At 39.3% G+C, this 23,752-nt stretch overlaps 1 protein-coding gene across 1 annotated transcript in view; it reads right to left on the bottom strand.

Annotated features, from left to right (window-relative positions):
• The window catches only part of LOC114351887 (protein furry-like), a gene marked incomplete at its 3' end in the record, with an annotated part of 50,235 nt that overhangs the window by 5,048 nt on the left and 21,435 nt on the right, over nt 1-23,752 (bottom strand). The window contains exons 2-4 of the mRNA XM_028303236.1: nt 22,412-22,503; nt 5,576-5,699; nt 1,076-1,254 (exon numbers count right to left, since the gene is read on the bottom strand). Of these exons, the coding sequence (XP_028159037.1) occupies nt 1,076-1,254; nt 5,576-5,699; nt 22,412-22,503 (395 nt within the window). The remainder of the gene's footprint in view (nt 1-1,075; nt 1,255-5,575; nt 5,700-22,411; nt 22,504-23,752) is intronic.

Below are 23,752 nucleotides of genomic sequence, written 5' to 3'. Positions count from 1 at the left end.
CATGGGCAGAGTGTCCCAGTCATGGACCCACGCCCATTCATGGGACTGTTTTGCCGTGTGTCTTACCTGTGGAAGCCAGATATGGGCTGGTTGTTGTCGGGCAGAGCAAAGAGCAAAGGTCATGGGCAGAGTGTCCCAGTCATGGGCCCACGCCCATTCATGGGACTGTTTTGCCGTGTGTCTCACCTGTGGAAGCCAGATATGGGCTGGTTGTTGTCGGGCAGAGCAAAGAGCAGTCGTACCTGGTCATGAGCAGAGTGTCCCAGTCATTTTCCCACGCCCGTTCATGGGACTGTTTTGCCGTGTGTCTCACCTGTGGAAGCCAGATATGGGCTGGTTGTTGTCGGGCAGAGCAAAGAGCCGTCGTACCTGGTCATGAGCAGAGTGTCCCAGTCATTTGCCCACGCCCGTTCATGGGACTGTTTTGCCGTGTGTCTCACCTGTGGAAGCCAGATATGGGCTGGTTGTTGTCGGGCAGAGCAAAGAGCCGTCGTACCTGGTCATGAGCAGAGTGTCCCAGTCATTTGCCCACGCCCGTTCATGGGACTGTTTTGCCGTGTGTCTCACCTGTGGAAGCCAGATATGGGCTGGTTGTTGTCGGGCAGAGCAAAGAGCCGTCGTACCTGGTCATGGGCAGAGTGTCCCAGTCATGGGCCCACGCCCATTCATGGGACTGTTTTGCCGTGTGTCTCACCTGTGGAAGCCAGATATGGGCTGGTTGTTGTCGGGCAGAGCAAAGAGCCGTCGTACCTGGTCATGAGCAGAGTGTCCCAGTCATTTTCCCACGCCCGTTCATGGGACTGTTTTGCCGTGTGTCTCACCTGTGGAAGCCAGATATGGGCTGGTTGTTGTCGGGCAGAGCAAAGAGCCGTCGTACCTGGTCATGGGCAGAGTGTCCCAGTCATGGGCCCACGCCCGTTCATGGGACTGTTTTGCCGTGTGTCTCACCTGTGGAAGCCAGATATGGGCTGGTTGTTGTCGGGCAGAGCAAAGAGCCGTCGTACCTGGTCATGAGCAGAGTGTCCCAGTCATTTGCCCACGCCCGTTCATGGGACTGTTTTGCCGTGTGTCTCACCTGTGGAAGCCAGATATGGGCTGGTTGTTGTCGGGCAGGTACTCGGTGAGCAGCGCGAAGAAGCCGCCGTATTCGGGCATGGGCAGCGGGCGCGGCTGCGGCGGCTCGCGCGTCTCCAGCGGCGTCGCCGGCGCGCTGCCGCCCGTCGGCGTGCCCGCCAGCTCTGGGCACAGGCCCGTCTGCGGGCAAACAACTCATAAGCAGGGTACTCATCTAGCCGTGCAGCATGTAATGTATCAGATACTGTATCAAGTGAGTACATAGGCACGAGCCCGCTACGAGCTGCTCGCGCGTGGTTCGCAGGGAGATCGTAGCGCCAAGTGGCGGTATCACTGCGAGCACAAAGGCGGCTCGCAGTAGGATCCAGGAGCACGCAGCCAGTTACGCGATGACCGGGGACGAGCCGTACCTACTCACTTGAAGCTTGGTTCCGTTACATGCTACGTTACGTGCTACATGGCAGGTGAGTACCCTTACCATAAATACCCGAGGACATTTTACACTGCGCCATTCAGTCCCGAACTAAAAAAAGCTTATACAGTCAGCGTCAAATAGTACGTAGCCAAAAAGTTCTCAACAAGTCTTTGTTACAATTGGACTAAGGTTGTGTTGTCAACTTACAGGCCACTTACTTTGAGTGTCACGAACTATTTGATGCTGACTGTACTATGGGCACCAGACGACGGTTAAAAACATAAATATATTTTTTGCTTAAAATACATAAAAAGGCCAGACCAATATGCAAACAATTTCTATTATGTCGGGATAACCTTTGATTTATAGTAGTAATGCGGTACACGAAGCATTAAGCCAAAGAAAACAAATAATTGGGTTTAATTGGTCACCTTGATAGTGCTTTTTCATTTAGTCGTTTTATTTTCATTCAATAAATCGGCTTGTTTCTCTTGTTTTTGATAATAATAATAAATAATAAATAATAATAAAATCTTTATTTAAGCAAGACAGATTTACAAAAAACGGAATGACAGTCTTAAGCTAATTACATGCTATGGTGGATTGTGAAGAAGTGTTGGTAGCGGTTCTCGCACTAGGTATGCACCTGTATCGCGAGAAACCAAGTAACATTTTGCCAATATAGTAGTTGATGTAGTCCAATATAGTATTAACAGGGTTTGTTATTGATTGACCTCTTAGATTTAATAGAAAAGTCCACCAGTCCTTATTAGCTCACACCCCCAACGCAACCTTGCTTCGTTTACGGCCCACTCTCTCTTATTTTAGGCTACTGCAATACTGGGTTGTCTCTACTCTCTCACATTTATAAATGTTAAGGACACGTGCTAGAAAGCTATCTATCATTAATTTTATAAGCTTTATCGTTCGTCTTTTTTTTTATAAACTTGACCTTCATTGGTTAGGTTTTTATGGCGGTCAAGCTGTAGATCCTGGCTACACAGGAGTTGCAGTGGTGGGAACGAATAATCAACAAAAACAGAAGCAGTTAAATGGTAAAGAACTTTTGTCAAGTTACTCTTAAATAAGTGAACCATGAAAAAAAATCTAATGAGAAAAAAATACATTTCTTTTTCGTTTCGTGTTTTATAAGTTACTCCAACCATATTGACACGAAGAGCTTCTTGAGGAAAAACTAAGTTATTAAATAAATTATGTGCTTACGAGTAAAGTCCTCTTGAATGAAGCCAATAACAGATCTCTAGAAACGCGGGATTCAATTAATTCGCTATTGATGAACTTTACTCAGGATCACTGTGTCCTTCAAAAACTTGGATGACTAATTTTAGAGTCGGGTCGGGAGTAGTGTCCTTAATAGTAGTTAGTTAATAAACTTTGTAAGCACGATGGTTACGCTTTACTGACTTACGACTAATCAATAACAAGCCCTTATCATTCATTGCTACTTTAATTTATTTTATTTGTCGATAGACCTTTTGTCGATATAATGAGACTTGAAATTAGGGACATAGTATGTTAAGTGTTAACGGAATGAAAAAACAGATTTACACTTTTAGGAGTGTTTAAATTCTTCTCTCCATGACATTTCTATCTTTTTCGTGTCAAAAACGTGCATTAATTTTCTGGTGCAGTTACGTAAAGTCACGCACACATGTCCAGCTTAGGGGTTTTCGGGGTGGTGACAGGTAATCTGTGCCAATTCATTTACCACTAGGTGGCCGGACTGATCGAGTGATTAGCACGCGCGGCCGAGCTAACGAGCGCGGCACGCTTGCCTTCACTTCGCAAAATATGAGCTGGGAATCTCACCACACTTGCTGTTTACGCGTACATTTAGAAAATATGATTCGAAATATTCTTTAGACCTTTGATAAGGGCTGTACGAGTTTCTAATGTGTATAATTTCACAAGATCGGGTAATTACATAAGTGAAATGAATCAATTCCAATAATTAAGTCATGGCGTGTCGTAAAGTGGTTCTACTTCTCTTTGATTAAGTATCGCAGGATATAGATTTACGAAACAATAATACGGAAACACGTTTCCTGGGAAAAGTAATCTGTAGTGCCGCGCTCGCCAAATCGCCTGCCAATCATGCCGCGCGGTAATGCTCCTCAATCACCATCGTCTTTCCGCAGATATCCTCATTTCTAGTTTATCTCACAAAGGAGCCTAACATAACTTTCCATAGTATGTAGTGTTGTTAAAGTAACAAGTTTTCTAAAAAAATATTTTATTGATTATGTACAGAACATTCAACTAGTTGTTAGGTCTGTATCTATTGGACTGGGATGACAAACGAAAGGTAGACTGGATCAAAATGTATGTTGATAGCATATCGCCCAACAAGAAATCAAATGTTTTTTTTTTTTAATTTGAAGGCAATTGATGGAGTACTGGGTTGGAAATATGATGAAGGGTAGGGTAGGGACCTTAAATGCCACTATCTTCGCTCAGGTGCTTTACCCTAAATTTAGTGGAATACACATACGAGGGCTGCACTAAAAGTATCGGGAATGGAATATTTCCACTGTTCCAGTCATATTAAAATCTATTTAATTGCAAACTCCAGGGTTTTAAAAATCGTATACCATTTATTTATCTAAAAAAAGATTCTCGGTCGTATCACAAGGTCTTGTCAAACTTGTTTAGTCGTTGAGAAAATGGAATTGACTCGAGAAAATTCAAGAGCGATGATTTATTATGACTTTTGAAGTGGTTTAACACAAAAACAGTGTGTTGACCGGATGATTTCTGCATTTGGTAATGAAGCCCCATCCAAAACCACAATTTATCGCTGGTTTATTGAATTTCAACGTGGGCGTGTCAAGTTCAGTGATGATCCCCGTCAAGGTCGTCCAAAAAGTGCAGTCACCTAAGAAAACGTTGATGCTGTGCGTAAGCTGATTGAAGAAGATCGACATGTGATATACTGCGAAATTCAGGCAACTTTAGACATTGGCATGAGTCAAATACAAATAATCTTGCATGAACAATTAGGTGTAAAAAAGTTGTTTTCCCGATGGATACCGCATTCGCTCTGTGAAGATCAAAAAGCGGCTCGCGTTACTTGGTGCGTCAGAACTCTCGGGAGATTACATGCAGGATCCTCAAATGCTGTATACAACATCGTATCAGGTGACGAATCATGGATATACGCGTACGAACCCGAAACAAAAAACCAGTCACGAGTTTGGGTGTTCGAAAATGAATTAAAGCCAACAAAAATTGTTCGTTCACGGAGTGTTGCAAAAAAAATGGTGGCCACTGGCCACGTTTGTCTCCAAAACCGGCCATGTTGCGACTATTCCTCTTGGGGGACAAAGAACGGTTAATGCAGATTAGTATGCTAGCATTTGTTTGCCACAGGTCGTTTCTGAACTCCGTAAAGAGAACTGCAACCGCCGCATCATCCTCCATCACGACAATGCGAGTTCTCACACCGCGCACTGAACAAAAGAGTTTTTAGAGCAAGAAAACATTGAATTATTAGTCCATCCGCCGTACAGCCCCGACCTAAGCCCTAATGATTTCTATACATTCCCTAAAATTAAGAATAAATTGCGTGGTCAGAGATTTTCATCACCTGAAGAAGCTGTGGAAGCCTACAAAACGGCCATTTTGGAGACCCAAACTTCCGAATGCAATGGTTGCTTCAATGATTGGTTTCGTGTATGGAAAAATGTGTCAATGTTCGCGGAGAATACTTTAAAAAGCAATAAATACATTTTTAAATAGTAACGTTGTTTCACTTCCTTGATTCCCGAAATTTTCAGTGCCGCCCTCGTACACCATCATGACCACTGGCAAGAGAGTAACGACGAATAACAGCAAACAAAAATTAAAATGTAAACAATTAAAATATACAATTTTAAATAATTTATAGTTTTAAGGTTAATTTTGTATTTCTCTTGTAAGTGGATGTAATTCTTCTAGAGAAATTTAATGTCTTAAACCATAATAAAGAAAGAAGGGGAGTGGAATAAACCTTTGAATACAAGCTGATGGCATATCTCCCAACAAGATCAGCATCTTCTCTATAGCAGAAAGACTGTTGCGACTTACCGGCGTGGCATCTCCGTCAGAGGGCGGTGCGGGCTCGTCTTCGACGGGCGGCGTGACGCAGGGCGGCGCGGACGCACGCTTGTCCTGCGCGCGCGCGCCTGGCGTCTCCGGCGCTTTGGCTCCGCTGCAACAAACGCGGATTATAACAATAAGAAGCAACTGCACTCAGGAGGATTTGATGAGTGCTGCTGACAACGCCACTCTTGTGGCGGAGTTTTGGGCTGACACTGTGTAGGTTTGTTGTCGACACGAAAAGAAGAAGAAGAAGGATAAGAATAACTTTATTAACACACATATAACAAGACAATACAAAGGTTACATTTAAAAGAAAGAAATGTATGTTAGAACGCCCGCTCAGTTTTAGATGGGACACCTTGTAGGATGTCCCTGCATCCCTTCCGGCGAGCCTGGTGTTAGAGAAGAGGAAACAGAATAATTAAGTTGATTTATATTTATAAATTAATACAGCATAGAAGGGAAACGCAACAACTATTAGCCGCGGGGAATTTATTATGTAACTAGCTGTGCCCGCGACTTCGTCCGCGTGGAATAATGACTTTGGGTAGGCACTTTTAATAATTTAGTCTAATTATTTTACAAATAGCTTTTGCCCGCAACTTCGTCCGTGGAGAAGTCGAAAACGTTCTCATACGATTATTTTTAAATGTTTTAACGTTATTATCTAAATGTTTGAATACTTTTAAAATATAAAAATCAGGTTAAATAAACATGAAAATATTTTTTTCTTATATTTTATGAATATGCAGCTCGGCCTTTGATCCGGTGAAAGTTACTCGGTGGTATTATTTTTTTACAACGAAATCGAAAACTACACCTACCGCAGTATTATTGGTAAACTTTTTTTTATATTTTCCTACGGGTGCTAGAATCACCAAGCTTCCAGCATGCCACTGGCCGTGGGAGAAGGAGCTTTTCCTCAAGACTACTCCCACTACCTCAAGGGCCTCCGCCAAAACTCTCGCGCGAAAATGAGTTTATGTATACAGCGCAAGCAGGTGCCCGCGGCATGACTTTCATGCATTACTATGCATTGTTGGGCGAGCGCACGCAGCGGGCACCCACTCCGAGGTTAAGTGGAGGCCCCTAGAGTATGGTAGTCGTTAACATGACGTCATGATTGTAAAAAAATGCACTAATGAGTAATTAATATCAACTTTGAAGCAAATCACCACTAAAATAACTTTCTACCCCTTTTTAACATAGTTAGGGGGTGCATTTCACTAAAATACGAAACACGTCTTCCATTAATTCTGTTATAGAATGCTTATGCAAAATTTTAAGTAGATTGGACGAAGGAATCTCGTTATTTCATACAAACTTTGCCCCTCCTTTTTACCTCCTTAGGGGTAGAATTTTGGAAAATCCTTTCTTATCAGATGCTTACGTCATACAAAGAACACACCGTCCAAGTTTCAGGTCTTTACGATCAGCGGTTTAGGCTGTGCATTGATCCATCAGTAGCGCGCGTAGTACTTGATCATTATTTTGCTGCGATGTGATTTTAAAACTGCGATATCTCCTAAGATATTTATTGAAATCGAATGGTGTAAAGGGCAAGAATGTTTAAAATTAAATACTTGTGGTGAATAATTTATTTATTTGGATAAGGATTAATATCATGTTTATAAAAACACCTTCGCAAATAATGCATTATTTTAAAACAGATTTTTTTTGCATAAAAATGGTTACTATGAGCCAACCTTAAAAGATAGACATATGCTACCCCGGACTTTTTTAAAGAACTTTTAAAGGGGAACAATCCTGTCATACATGATTTTTGCGAAACTTTAACCGTTTACGCAGCGTCAGCTCTCAAAAGGAAAAAATTCACTGATTTGAAATATTCTTGATTGGTGCTCCGCTCCTATTGGTCTTAGCGTGATGATAAATAGCCTAAAGCCTTCAGGAACTAACGGGCTATCCAACACAAAAAGAATTTTTCAAATCGGTCCAGTAGTTCCTGAGATTAGCGCGTTCAACCAAACAAACAAACAAACAAACAAACAAACAAACAAACAAACTCTTCAGCTTTATAATATTAGTATAGATACTTATTCTAATTAGACATAAATAATCATGAGCATCTGAATGATGCGATGATGGTAAGAATTTAGAGCAGCTGCTTTTTAGATACAAGTGACCGCCAGAATTGACCTTCAAAAGTAACGAATGAGTTTTACAATTAATTTCGTATCGGTTTAGCTCACATTGAGCCTGCAAGTGAAATCGATCTTCAACTTGTGGCGATAGCTGGTGACCTAATTAATACGACGCCTACTGCTTTTGGCTGAGCTCAATAGCGGCTACTTGTGGCATAAGGCATCGATGGTTGCTTTTCCATTATATTTTAATTATATTTTCCAGAAGTTAAGAAACGTATAAAGTACTACTGATTTCACAGTGCCTGATTTTAACCAACCATAAACCATCAAAAGTTTACGCTGATTAATTAACTACAAAAATCCTTCAATAGAATTCTCTCGGTTTTCAACAAGAAACATTAATTTATTAGAGCTCTCTATTCAGTAAATGTTAACCCTGACTTTATACCTGGTAGATAGAGAAGTCCATTACCGTAAACTAATGAAACTAGATCCGAGCCCGATATGACCCAGTGACATGAAAGCATGAAGCGAATTTGTGCAAGGCAGCGTACCGGCCGAGTTGGCCGCTGCACACGGCCACACATTAGCCGGAGTAGACTTACAGCTAGTGAACGCCAGACCAACGTCATTTTATAAAAGCTGAAAGTTTCTCAGCGTATGGGTCATCGTGGCTTTGAAAGCTACCCAAAAAAGATTGTCTGGCAAGGAGTTGAAACTAGACTTAACACCAGGTGCGATCGCGGTCAAATACGAGTACCTGCCTTGTCATGCATAAAAAAATTGGCTCTAAAGTTATGGACAAATATAACTGAACGAAAGTACGAGTACCTATATTTACTATTGGTTCGCATTTTCGTATTTCTACCCAAAATACACAAGCTTACCCTGAATGATATTAAGCGCAATATTTATTGTGCGAGCCTACGTGAGCAAATAATGGGCCAATAACAAACAACTAACAACACTCATGCCTCCTCATAATAATCGACTGAGTGAGAAACTTCCCGGATTTGTTGTTCACACAAATATAACAAGGTAAAGCTGTTTGCAATTATAAAAAATAGGCGTTGAAGATCGACTAAATACCTATTCACATAACTAGTATCTGAATTTTTAACAATAGCACGTATTGTTTAATTTAAAATGCAAGCATAATTGAAATCGTAACATTTGTTGACCCGCAGGCAGACATAACTATTTCAACCTGGAATTCCTGTCAAAGGTTAACAACTTGTAGGTTCACTATGTTGACATTTAGTTGTTTAGCTTACGACTTCAATCGACTGCACGCCATTAGGCTCACTTCCTTCCGAGCCACCTCCGCATGTAACCTTTCACCGTGAACCTGGTAACATTTAACAAGTCGGAAATGTGCTCGAATATGTCCATATGTGGCATTTTCATCTCGATCGTCCGGGGCGTGGATCAATGTCATTTGGCCACAATTCCCGGTCGCCGCCCGAAGCACGCCGATGAGATTAGCCGGTCAAAGGCATGAATAGATTGTTCATCTCCAAATAGGATGCATTGCTTGTTCAATTTACCATTGTTAGTGTGTGTAAGTTTGTTATGAAAATGTTAACGTTTTTGTAAAGATCAATTACTTACTCGTACTTACTAAAGACACTATAATTATTATACTCGTATAAACTGTTTATCGGAGTAAGTTATATGGATTCTCACTAATAACGAGGGGTGCCCATTCCCGCTTCCCACATGATATAGGTAAGGGTTGTTATTATTATTGCCCAACTAGTTAACCTTGAACTTGGATTAAATCCGTTCTTTGACGAACCGTAATCCAGGAGAGAGGGAGAAAACTCGTTTAAAGATAATCCGGCAATTTGTGAAAGCGTACAGTAAAATAATTGCACGCTTTATAAGGGCGCTGGGTCATCCTCCGCAGGTGTTCTTTGCAATAAAAAACGCACACAACGGCTTTCATGGACTTTTGCAAATTTTTATCTTCTGTGCAAAATGTTCGTTAATAAATAAAAGAACGGAGCTGTTCGCCATTGTACTCTCCTTTGCACACACACTCAATGGACAACACGCATAAGTTGTAATATTAAGTTAAATTATGACTTAATTTAAAGTTTAGATCACACACATTACACTAGTTTTTATTTCACCTCAATCCATCCAGTATTACCGAAGATAGAGCCTCGAGAAGTTTACGGACTTTTTAAAATTTTCAAAAATTTCCAATATTCGCGCGTGACGTCACAACATGATTTTGCAGCCCCCGCACGTTAACCCATTTAGCACTTTTTGTCTTTTTCCAACTAAAATAAAATTTTACCTAACTGACAACTGTTGTTAGTTGTCATCGTTCAATCACATTTCAAACTATGCGCTATAAAAGTAACCATTATTATGCCACCTATCGCCAATTTTGTGCACTATGAAGCCATTTTTACATTTATGCACTTAAATATAAATTTTCTGGAAAAATAACCAAGTTTGTGTCTCTGTGCTCAATAACGAGTAAATAGTCCAGTTATTTGTTAATTTTACTTGGAAAGTTTTCCGGAATTTTTGAAAATTGGTGAATAAATAGATTTCGCTATGTTCTTTCCGAATTTTGTGACCTCGTTTATAGCCGCGCGCGCGCCCGCCTTATTGAAAAAAATCCGCCTTAAAAAGGTTTTTGACAACTACTTTTTTCATTTTATAATTTTTGGGACATAGACAAGCTAAGAAGCTTTGATAAATGTGATAAATTTCATGTAATGTAAGTTAAATAGATTTAGAGTTGTGAAACAGTCAAATTAATGTACCTGCTAAATTGCGAGTTCTTTTTTCTTTGATCATGGCAGGACACGCTGCCGGGTGTCCTAAATATGCTGAAGTATAAAAAAATTCGCGTTGCTGAAGTATACTTTTTTTTTTTCTTGTTTGTTTCTACATTACATAATTGTATCCTACTATTATTATAAATGCGAAAGTTTGGATGTCTGGAAGTTTAAAATAAAGTAAAGTAATGTTTATTTCTCACCAACATAACAGATAATATTATGATAACAAACAATCAGGAAAAACAAAAAGTAAGAATGTTGGTGGGTTGATACCTGAACTAGGAAGATTCCTGTGTCTCAGGTTTGTTACTCTTTCACGCAAAAAGTACTCAACGGATTTTGTTGAAACTGTACAATATTATTGTTTGTAACCCAGATTAACATATAGGCTATAATTTATGCCGATCTGTGACACTAAATTTCACGCGGGTGAAGCCGCAGGCAAAAGCTAGTCGTGAAATAAATAGGAAAGTTTAAGGTTCTGAAACGTGGTCGCTTACTATGGGCCTCATAAGAAGGCTCAAGGTCACCCAAAGGGTAATGGAGCGGGCTATGCTCGGGGTTTCCCTGCGTGATCGAATCAGAAATGAGGAGATCCGCAGGAGAACCAAAGTGACCGACATAGCACGCAGAATTGCTAAAATCAAGTGGCAGTGGGCGGGACACATAGCTCGTAGAGACGATGGCCATTGGGGCAGAAAATTTCTTGAGTGGCGACCACGGGCTGGAAGACGTAGCGTGGGCAGGCCTCCTACTAGGTGGACCGACGATCTGGTAAAGGTCGCGGGAAGAACCTGAATGCGGGCAGCGCAGGACTGTTCATTATGAAAAACCTATGGAAAACCCAAAGGCCTCTCGCCTTTGTCCAGCAGTGAACGTCATTTGGAACGACGAAATAGGAAAGAATGTAAATATCAAAAATCTTCTCTAAGGCAGCATTTTTCCAATTTCGCAACGAGCGCGGCAATCACACTTAACTAACAGACTAACAGAGAGCATAGCGAAATCTATTTTAATCACCAATTTTCAAAACTCACGGAACACTTTCCAGGTAATCACGTTAATTTGTACCAAACGACTGGACTATAATTAAATTGATTTAAAAATTGGGTAGGTACATCTTCTCAAAAACAAAAGAACTGGTGCTAAAAGGGTTAAGTGACGTTTTGACATTTGTAGAGGGCCTTGTAGAAGGGGAGGCTATGGTGCTGAATGTGGATTAACTCGAGTGTCATAGTAACTTATTAGACTGCTAAGCTTGATGATAAAAAGAAAAATATTTTATTCAATGTACATAGTCTGGTCATAAGTTCTGTCATATGATAATAACTTTTGAATTTTGAATGAAGGTTTCAAAAACATTTTTTACTGAATTAGAATTAAAAAGAAAAAATGTGCGATAGTTCGTATTTTATTATGTGTAGTGGACGCATAAAGAAGTCCGAACTGTAGTTGTCACGTTGCATTGCTACGCGCCAAAGCAGATTTTCGTTGTGCTGAAAAAATTTTGTTTAGCTTTTCATTAAATGATAGGTATAGGTGTACCAAAATCTCATGGCAAACAAAAATATTGGAAAAGTGTGGGCAAATGTCTATGGCTTTATTGTCACCTGTCAACGTAAATCAAGTGAACTGTCAGTCGCTGCAGAAATTTTGTAATCTCTTCATGCCTATTTGTTATTTTTGTGAAAAAGTCGAAAAAGCTCAAGCAAGTTACATTGTTTTCAATGTGTATTGGAAAATAAGGCATAATTCAAAGTCAATCTTTGATTTTAAAGCGCGTCGTTGAGTTGACAGTAAGTTGGAGTGAAATTGGATACATTTAGTTTATTACCTAACTGCGTCAGAAGGAGGGTTTTTTTAAAATATTATTCTTATAATAGCTGCTTTATCGGGGGTTTCAGGTGTACCTCATAAATTGGTGCAGAGGAATGGTGAAAATGTTATGACCATGTAAATAAAATTGAAAAAGATTTCATCAAGTAAGATGTAAGATAGAATAATTGAAATGGTGGAAGAGCAATTTATAATAAATAACTCTTTATCTTGATCATCTATTGAAGAAAAGTGGAATCCTTGGAATCGTTTTCTAGTTCTGAATGAAGTGATTAGTTATAAGTATGATACATAATTAAATTAGTTACATAAAGTAATATACGATTTACTTATTTTTCAAGACATTTTCCTATTATATTACTGACGGGATTGCTACCATGTACCTTAGTTTTGAGTTTCCAATATTTCGGCACTGTTGCAAGCGCCATGGTCACGGAGTAACTGAAGAAATTAAAACCAGACATCGTTCAGATGTGCGTTCAAAAGACCTGAGATTCAAAAAATCCCACGTTTTGTTTAAACAGTAAGCGAAAAAAAAGTGACTTGAAAATGGAATACAAAATGATAAGGTATGGTAAATGATAAGTCTTTATCAATGAAGAAGCAGAAGTTCAATTTCATGTGACCTCCATCTAGGCTAGTTTCCATCGTCACTCAAAGTTTGGCTGCGGTCTCAAATTTGGGCTTAATTGAGGTATTTTTTGGGTGAGAGGCATAAGAACTAATGCCGTTTTATATCAAAAATTCATACTTAGAGGTAATCAACCAGGTACAAAGTATTTCCTTGTATGTTAGTCTGCCACTCTTTAGTAAGTCCCGAAATCCCCGCTTCGGCTCCCCTACTAACCATTCTAACCATTGTACACAGATAATATCTTGCATGCTGCTTTTCATGTTACTACGTCACATTTTCAAAATCCGCGCGGAAAATCGCTCCGAGCGGAAGAGCGCACTTTGAGCTTGAATATTTCAGTCATTTTTAAAGATATCAAAAAAATAAAAATACAGTATTCATTCTAATTTTTTGTACTTTTTTTTGGCATCTTCAACAAAAATTGTGCGCCATGTCCATTACAAGTCAGTGTGCACTGTGCATGCAACATCGTTTCATCGCCATATCACAGAATAAGTAATAGTCATATTTCGTGGCGCCGAATGTAGATGGCGTTAGCAATACCGTTTTATGAGAACGTAAAAACCGGCCAAGTGCGAGTCGGACTCGCGCACCGAGGGTTCCGTACCAACCTGNGAAAATTTGCGGCATAAACGGCTGTATCTTTTGATTGCGTTGGCTTAGAAGTTTGATTTTTTCACAGCTTCAAGGGACAGTAGACCTGAGTAATTGATATAAATTTCAGCTTCATACCTCCACGCGTTCCTGAGAAAAAGGGTCTTGACAGACGGACGGACGGACAGACGGACAACAAAGTGATCCTATAAGGGTTCCGTTTTTTCCTTTTGAGGTACGGAACCCTAAAAATCAGAAATGTTTAATTTAAGTATAGATGACGCGAGAAGCTTGAAGTGAAGGTAGTTTTTGAAGGACAAACTTATTAAAGAGAACGAACAAACGATTCTAAATTGTATGGACACACATATTCTAAAGGCACAGATTTCTCAAATAAATTACGGTTGCAATGTCATAAATTAGAAAACCTACCTTTACAAATAAGAAGGTTCCCGAACTACGTTCTCACAGATGACTTATCGCGTCCGGTCGCTAGCAGACACTTTGGACTATTTGTCGGAGGGTCTGGCAATCACTTATGGGGCACTCCCTTCTGCGCTATGATGTATCACCTCTCATATTTACTATGTACATAAGTGTATGGTTAAGTAGCAATACTCGTGGCCCGCTGGCCGGCGGGCGCCCAAGGTCGGCCGTCACATGCCGCGTTAGGACAAAGGATGAAGCTATTTCATCCTTTGACAAGTCCGTCAAAATTTGACGAGGGATAAAACAATACCAGAGCTTTCAACCTTACATTGTCACTCTTTTTGATCAGAAGGACGTCATCTAATTTTATCATGGAAAAAGCTTCCTTTTGGAAGTTGGATCCCGGAACATATTAATGTGTTCTCTGCTTGGCTTTGAAACAGTTACAAGTCTAACAAGCTAATGCCATCGCTCTCTAGGGAAGAAATTACTGGAAGTTATGACAGCCTGTCACATTCAAGAGCATGTAGTTAACGTTAAAGATTACCAATACCGTCAACTAATTAATGCTATAATTTAAATATTTCTACGCCACAAGTGGCATAAGGTGCTGAACCTGTTCTTATTTAATATCTTGTTACCACTTTCTAAGAAATAAATGTTTTTGATTTGATTTGAACCTGTTGCTAGTTCTTTTGCTCTGATCTTCTCCTTTTGTTCTCTTGCTTAATTTCGTTGCGGGTTCAATGACAGTTTAACTTTCTCCCAGGACAAACTTGACCTTCACTGGTTGGGTTTTCATTGGCGGTCAAGCCGTAGGTCCTGGCTACACAGGAGTTGCAGCGGTGGGAACGAGAGGTGGGAATAGTCCCGTACTTCTTTTGCTCATTGTGACTGAAGTCACAAGACTACTCAGCTTGCTTTGATTTGTGTTTAGTGTTCTTGTTCGTATCTTTAAAATGTTAGAGCGTAACGAATAATATAAAAATGTTGTATAAAAAGCCCTTCACTTAAAGTTACACAACGCAACCAAAGCCTAATGCGGTCAGCGTAATGTACTCTCGTAGCGGTCGGAGCATTCGGATAATTTCCTGGCATGTCCGGGTCGAATCCAATCAACGGGCAATTTTGTGTTTATTCGAAAGTTCCATTCAATTTGCCCCGTCGTCGGTAAGCGAGAGCCAAGGAAACAATATCTGCGGACATTTTGTAATCCGAGGTGTGCTAGAATATATTGTGTCCGCTCTATGGAATCCGTTACAAAAGTTTTGGTATCCCATCAGAGAAACTCATTTGATTGTAGGTGGAAGGTTAATACAGAATTTACAAGAATTATTCCTTAAAACATCAAAATTAAATTGCAACGTGTGTTACGAAAGACAAAATAAATAAGTAGTAATTGTGCAGTTTCAATGATTGAATTTTATTTACTCGGTAGTTAAACAATGAACTTAAACAAAGTCTATTGTATTGCCTTTTCTGTTTGCAATGCGCATTGAAATAAGGAGTTATTTTTACCAATCCATCAGCCAGGGCTAAATAAATAGTGTCGAAACCGCCCGCCCGCCCAAACATGAAAATGCCCTCTCTGTCAACACCGTGAGCGGTGATCGCTGAACACACAGCGCTCGCCGCCCGCCCACAGCACGCGAGCGGAAACTTCCTGTCCATTTCCTATAAGGCATAAGGCGTGCTCCATAAGTGCTGGGGCTCAGACCAGATTATTTTCAGTTGACCGGAAACAGTAGAGCACTATGGGTTTAATGAATGAATTTATACTCGTAAACCATTTCAAAATTATGGAATAGTTTCAATACCTATCACATTGCCTTGTAATAAACCATTAGGGGAATGATTTACTTGAAAAAAAAAAAAAGAAATAGAAACTATCTATTGATTGAAATTATCTATAATGTTTAAAAATTCTCAACTCTCAGCCCGATCGGTCTGTGACCCGCTACTTGTTTTAAGGAATAATACTTTATCCAAAAATATACCCACGAAGCACTGATCACTCATCAAATTAATAAGCAATTTCCCGATGAAAATCTTATTGTTGAAGAATAACAAGTACCTGCCAAGTTACAAGAATCCTTTGCCAAATGAAAATCGCGGGGTAATTATTTGTTTGGGGATATTGGTCCCAGGGACACGGAAAAATAAACTTTACGTCGATGGGCGGCCGAGAAAAACAAGCGGTTGGTTGGTTAAACAGCTACTGAATAATTAAAACTGAAAACGCAAACATTAATTCCCAACTGTGTAATAACTTTTTTTTAGAATTGAACATGATTTTAATTTTACCTTTATGTTAAAATACATTGAAGTGAATATTGCGGTGTGTAAAATATTTCATGCATATTTTTTACATACAACAATCAAAGTATGTAAAACACACACCCGTATAACATCTTAAAGTAATAAGTCCCCTGGTCTCAAACAATTGTATGGCGTTGCGTGAACAGCCTCCTTCAGTGTAATTTCTTGAGCTTGCCAGCGCACGCAACTAGCGGATTTAACATTTATAAGTGTCACCACCAAAAACCTTTTAAAAACCCCTCGGAGACTGGACTGAACGCACCTTTAACTCATATAATGATTTCCATACTACCTATAGGTTATCATAACAGTTAGCTTCCAACAAAAATCCGATGCTGTTCTCGATTGACTGGGCTTGTTTTAAAAATATTCGCAAAATCGAACTCATCCGTGAGTAATTAAGTTATCTGTGAAAAACACCGGCCGTCTAGACGGTGGCATATACGAGTACCGACTGATGTATTACCAAATGCAGCGTAACTCAAATCGGATGAGGCTATTAGGCATCGGTCAACTGGGGGCTGGGCAATTTTTGATTTTCCACCTTTTATGCGCTCGCAGCGTCCGCGTCCGGCGCTACACGAGCAAATCGTGTTAAGTGCCTGCCCGCGGCCGTTTTGTTTGCTACTGTAAACATTTTTTTTAATCGAGCGATCGCGAGTGCGCCTCATCTGTAATTAATCAAATTTCCTGTGCAAATAGTGCGCGGACGGCCCTCTAATGTAGTGTACAATGTCCGTGCATTCCAGATTGTAAAAGGCCACATGAGTAAAAAAACGCGACAATGCACTCTACTATGTTTTAATGCAAACCAAAGTTCGATTAAAGCAGGCTATATTAAAATTGTTTTTGTGGATAGCATTCCTAACTTTATCGTTATTAAATTCAGAATATATTTCCATAAATTGACAGCTAATCTATCCGTGGGAGATGCGGTACCTATTATAAGGTCGAGCTCGTCATGCCCACACAGTGATGACGTCACGACTATTCGTTCGTTTCAGCCAAATGACGTCCACTGCTGGACAAAGGCCTCCCCCGGCTATTATTACCGGCAGATAATTAAGTGGCCAAGTAAAAGATTTTCTTGATAAGAGTTTATTTAAAGCTAAGCTTGCGATTTACATGACTTTTTTTCATCTGTATAGAATTCTTCTGGGGGGCTTTTTATGAAGGCCTTGTTAATTTTTAATATCTACGCAGCATCTACTAATATAAATTACAGGCAATATTATAATATGTATTATCTAAAAATAATCATGGCGAAGAATCAATTATTAGTCGGTCGTTTGGTGGAGTGGTTCAGAACGGACTACTATGCCGAGAGGTCCCGGGTTTGATTCCCGGCCGGGCAGAAATTGAAATGATGAATTTTAATTTCTGTGACGGGTCTGGGTGTTACTATGTATAATATGTATGTATTTAAAAAAAGTATATAAGTAGTATATCCGTTAAGCTAGCACCCATAACACAAGCATATTAATTGCTTACTTTGGGGATAGATAGCGCTGTGTGAGATTGTCCAAAGAAAGATATTTTATTATCTCTATAGAGCCTAATAAAGTTAAATTCAGAATTTGAAATGGGAAGGGTGGTGGGTGTTCGTTCATACAGAAAAAATTTCAACCGCTGTCGGACAAACGCACAGCAGATTAGCGCGACGAACCGAAATGAAACATACAGCAAGAATTTAATATGAAAATTCCGATCTAATAAGTAGCTATCTGCTTTCAGGTGTCCGGTGTATTTAGCCGGCGCGACTGCACGCGGCGGGAAATGAATAATTCCGTCAAAGGACAGCAGAGAGGTAAAAAAAAAACTCAGTAAAACTCATTTATTTCTGTAAGTAGGCTTTAAAAAAGCACTTTTACACGTCCCAGTATTAACCCTACCACTGCTTCAGGACAATAAATGGGCCAATGTTGAGAAGAAGCAGCGCAAGAAACTCAGACACCATTGTCAGCCTCTTTTTCAAAGGTTTAGAGGTTTTCAAAATACATAGTTATAAATATTTATACGAGCTAGGCAGTTACGCATCCCAAACATTTTTATCTTTTAAATAATCATCGACTTTATAGTAGCCCTTTTTCATTAAGGTACTTTTAATATGTGCTTTGAATTTATGAATGGGTAGTTCTACAACAGTTTGTGGTAATTTATTAAATAATGTAGGGCGCGAACAATGCGCCGCTAGGTGGCGCCCAAAGGCGTGAATGGGCGAGCTCAGCGAGACATGCCCGATCCCTCCGTATTAACATGACGAGTGACCCGACGGCCTCGCACGGTTTGCTAGTTTCTTAATATCAATTGCTGTGCCCGAAATACCGTACGCATGGAAATCGTCTTCCACACAAGTAAAGACCTTTCATTTACATGAAACTGTGTCCAATAGAGGTCTAATGCCCGTTTTCACCATCAATCCCTAATTTTCAAGTGACACATATGGCATCAAAATTCCTGTATTTGTTACCATAGAGGTCATTTAAAAATTAGGGATTGATGGTGAAACGGGCATAAAGCTCCAGAGTTAAATTATCAATAAACTGAATATTTGGGTACAGCCCAGACATTATAGTACTGTAATCAAATAATGCTAAGGAAATAATGATTTGCTAACTAGTTCTGGGTTGAAAAGGTCTAATATCTATTTAAAGATAAAATTAAGAGGCATAAGTCTTGTAAATGTCGAAAGTAAACTAAATAATGTCTCTATTTCGTTGTACCAATGTCATATTTAAAGATTTCTGCCCACTAATTATAGTTTAGATTCAGTGTATTTATGTATCTGTCGTGTTTTAACGCACAGAGCCCGGTTAATGAAGCGCTGGCGGGGCGCCTGCGATTGTTTAGTGACGGGCGTGTCATTACCGCAGCGCATACCTGGCAGACATTCCGGCGCGCCGAATGCCCGCCGGATTATTTTAATACCCGCCGGATTCAATATTAGGAACTAATTTTAGAATTTGATTAACCCTTAAAATACGTAAATTCCATTTCAGACTGCACAACATCAATTATTCAGGGTGGATATTTCAATAGAGTCGATGGAAGCAGAGTAGTGCTAGCTCAATTAAAATATACTACACTAAAAACCTGGACAGCAACGATCATAGTGATATTGGTCTCTTGAATAGCTTTGATATAATAAACAGGCGTGCGGACGAAGGGTGGGAAATTAAAGATGTGACAGGCTTGAGGCCTTACCTAATTATAAAAATTCGATTACATGTAAACACTAAAATAGAAAAATAATTTATGTCACAACCACTTTGGTATAGGTCGTGATGGGTTTGTTGATTAAAACTGAAATCCAAGTACGAACGACGACGGTAAACGTGACGTATTTTCAAACCTCCAAGAATAGGGGCTGCGGTAAACTGTCTTATTGTATTAGCGACCTGAAGTTCAAGGCTTAGTGGGCTCAGACGAGCCGATAGCTATATTCGGCTCCATCTTCTAAGTGCCCCAGTCTAGTGCATTAAAATAAACTTACTTGACATAGATCCAACTTAACTGTCTGCGGCTTAACCAACTGTCGGCGGCGGTTTCAACATTAGATACGTCGTCTCAACGCGAGATTAGACTATATTACAATACCTGATCCACGTTGATATTTGGCTGATTGTAGTCTGCGCTTTTTAATTCAGTTTCAAATATGCTTTTATGTTTGAAGTCAAATTATCTAGTGTACAGCAGACTGCGCCCTATGAACGTCCGAGAGAGTTGCTAATTGATTGATATTACCAGTGTCCCCACCTGGGCAGGGATTAAGGTACGCGTTTTTTACAGCGTTTCCTCGATGCAGCGAGAAAAGCAAAGGCGCGCAATACCAAATAGCTCAAAGGGACGGGCGAGATGCGCTTAATATAATAAACCTTTGATTCTGCAAACAATGGCGAGCGATGAGTGATGTGCAGCGAGCCCTGGGACTATGGGGTTGATTACCGGGTATTTGCTCTTTGTACATTAGGTGGGCATGCTGGCTAAATTGGGTAGAGTGACACACGCATATTTAGGGTAAAATGAAATCACTGGCTGGCATATTTTACTAATTGTAACTAACCGGCAAAAGCAATGACTGTTTGATCTGAAAAATATTTTTTTTTATATTGCGTGAACGCTAAGTGGATATTAATTTCAATACTCAACATTTTATTGCAAAAACTATGTACTTAAAATCAAAACATTGTGGGCCTTATTACAAAAAAGTTTAAAATGACATTTCCATACTAAATATCAATTTAAACCAGAGTTCAAACTGAGTCTAACTTTTTGTAATAAGGGGTAAGGGGGTATGAGCCCTGTAGGGCACGGCAACTAGCCTCAACTAGAAGAGAATTTTAGTAAAAAAATGGAAATAAATAATGTTTAATCTTTGTACACTACATGTATCGAAAAGCGCAGTGTTCAGATAAAATAAACTACTCGTACTTTCATTAGCGACGGTAGTCCGTCTGAATTAATAACAGAAGTAGCTCGCTGTTAATATTTCATAACGTGCATGGTTCGGATATTACAAGTGTTTAAAATAGACATTATTTCAGTTACGAGTAAAGGCAGGTAAAAAAGTAGATTTTTTTAAATCTTTTCATTTAAGAGTTAAAATTAAAAATATGATAGGTTACGTGACGCCTCTCTCTTATTGCAAAGTTTTAACCCGTTCGAAGCCCGAGAGGTGCGCGCGACGAAAATAAAATCTTGTAAAATATGTTTAATTATACTCCCAGGCTATTTCTGTTACCAAAAATTAAAAGGTTAAGTCGTAACCTCACCTTGGAAAAGCGCAATGTGGGCTTTCAAGAGGGTTTCAAATGTGTTGTGAAATAATATTTTTTGTAAAAGATATTCATAATTTCTCAACCCACGGCATCTGACTTCGATAACTATTGATTTTGGCTTTGTGTTGAATAGCAGTCATGTTGAGATATTTTGAAGAGGATTTCACCCACATACAGTTCAATATTCATAAAGCATAAAAAGATGTAAAGAAATCTGTGATCATAACAGAAAGCGTTTATGAATTAACGCACTTCATTTCTATTTCTTCACACACTTGAATCTAGACTTAGAAATTATGAACCAAATTTGGATTTTCCAAATAAGAAATAGTAGTTTCACAGCTGAAAAGAACCTCGACTCCGATACTAATAGACGAAGTGCAGTGGAGAGCCTAGTTGAAGACGGAATGGTAAGTGAAAACTAAATGATCGACACCGATCTCCTTTAAAACTTTATTAAAATAGACGTTGCTAGAAGCTTACGATCTAGGCTGCGAGAACTTTTTCCACCCGAAATCGATAGACGAGGTTTATTGAGAAGCGTTTTATTACTGAAGTCTAGGATATCGATGCAATGGAAATTCTCAATCGAGGTTAATTAATCAAAGTAATCGTCTTGGGACCTACACAAGTATCGGATTGTCTGTGTTCTAAGTGATGACATCTTTGATGATAAGATCACCGAGACAGTTCAACCTCTGATGTATAGATTCGTACCATATTATCATTTCCGATAACATGTGTGATTGTGATGCATTGCGACGAGGAGCATCGAATGAAAATCAGATTGCTCCTGCAAATAGGATCCTTATTCAACAACAATCTGTATAAGTATCTATTATAAACTAGCTGACCCGGCGAACTTTGTTCCGCCTTAATGGCAATAAATAAGCAGACCTTTTTTTTATTTCGAACGGGATAAAAAGTATCCTATGTCCTTCTCCTGGCTCTAAACTACCTCCCTGACAATTTTCAGCTAAATCGGTTCAGCCGTTCTTGAGTTATAAGTGGAGTAACTAACACGACTTTCTTTTATATATATAGATGATTGGTTAAGCTGTTGTGACTCTTTTAGCACGGGTCCTTAGAGCCAAAGCACACGATGCGTTGTGGCGCCGCACTGCAACGATTTCGGCATCGCACCGCTCGTGTGGCCGCCACAGATGTTTCTATGTAAGACGACGCAGCGAGTAGCGCAGCATCGTGTGATTAGGCTCTTACAGCACGCAGTCATCATCAATGCTTATCGACATCTATGTTGTAGTTTTTCTTGTAAGTGTAGCTTTGTTGATCTAAATAAATTAGCATCCAGGTATACTCACGTGGCCTTGGCAGGGTCCTCGCCGCTGTGCCGCTTGGTGTGGATGGTGCCCTTCTCTACGGGAGCCAGCTCTCCGGTTCGCCCGGTAGCGTCCTGGGGACAACCAAGGTAAGGTGATGAAATGGTTTGAAAAGGGTAGCTTACAATCTAAACGTTCTATGCGTTGTGATTCGTTCTATAGATCGTAGTTTGGTGGTCTTAACTAAAATGTTTTGATTTTGTAAGAATGTTTAATTTTGTTAATTTGTTACATTTATTAATGTAAGGATAATTACTACAATGTATTACATATTTAAAATAATTTATTTTATTTTTATTTTATTTGTTTAACAATGTTTCAACAGCCTTTAATGGTACATAAATGTGCAGGAAGATACAACTTGAACATGTGTCAATTAAAGAAACACATTCTACTACTAAAACATTTTTAAATGAGTTAAAATAATGTAAATTAGCATGTTAAAATTAATAAACTCTGAATAACTCTTTTAGAAGTGAGCACCAAAACTGTTTTACCATTATATGGTACGTAATTCAGATGTAGTTATTTCTCTGAAACTGTATTTAATTAAAGAATGTGTTATATCACGTGTGTTACCAGTGTTACATTATAATAATGTTGGCCTACTTCAAACTAAAATTGTTATTGTTTTAATTTAGTGTTATTTGTGAGCGTTTCCATTTGTGCACGTATGTTAGTTTCCCCACATCTATCGACTCCCATTTCCACCCTTGAGGGTTTGAGTGAAATCCTGTGTCAATGAAAAAAAAATCAATAATAGATAGTGAACCATTTGCCAAATAGTATTTTAATTCATCATCAGCATCATCTCAGCCATAGGACGTCCACTGCTATATTAATATTTGAATTAATTAATATAATTAAGTAAATACAAAATAATATATAAAATACTGATTAAAGAAAGGACTCTTTTCCTGCCTCCTTCTTGGCTCTCCACCGGACCGCGTTAATTAAAGGAAAAATTTGCGACATCTGTAGCTACTTCCGGATTGAAATAATAATGCAGGCAATAATAATGCAATAATAAAGGCAGGTGTAGTAGGTACCTACTACACCTGCCTTAATTGGCCGTAGAAAATGAGGAAAAAAATTCAGCCCACTATATCCATCCCGGTAGGTATTTTTTGTATTATTTTGTGATTGACATTTTGTAACGATATTTATTTCTTTTTTTACCTTTTTGTGGATTACAAGTTTTTACAAAGCTAACGTCCAAAGTATACGTGACATCAAATACATCACACAGTTGCGCGTGTTCAAAAAGGGCATCTGTGTGCCTATGTAACTCTGCGCCGTAATTGTATCAAGGCAGAAGAATAA

This window comes from Ostrinia furnacalis, unplaced genomic scaffold (genome assembly GCF_004193835.3).
Source record: "Ostrinia furnacalis isolate ACB-3 unplaced genomic scaffold, ASM419383v2 OfSCF0093, whole genome shotgun sequence".
Lineage (NCBI taxonomy): Eukaryota > Metazoa > Arthropoda > Insecta > Lepidoptera > Crambidae > Ostrinia > Ostrinia furnacalis.
This window is presented reverse-complemented; position numbering and strand designations above follow the sequence as displayed.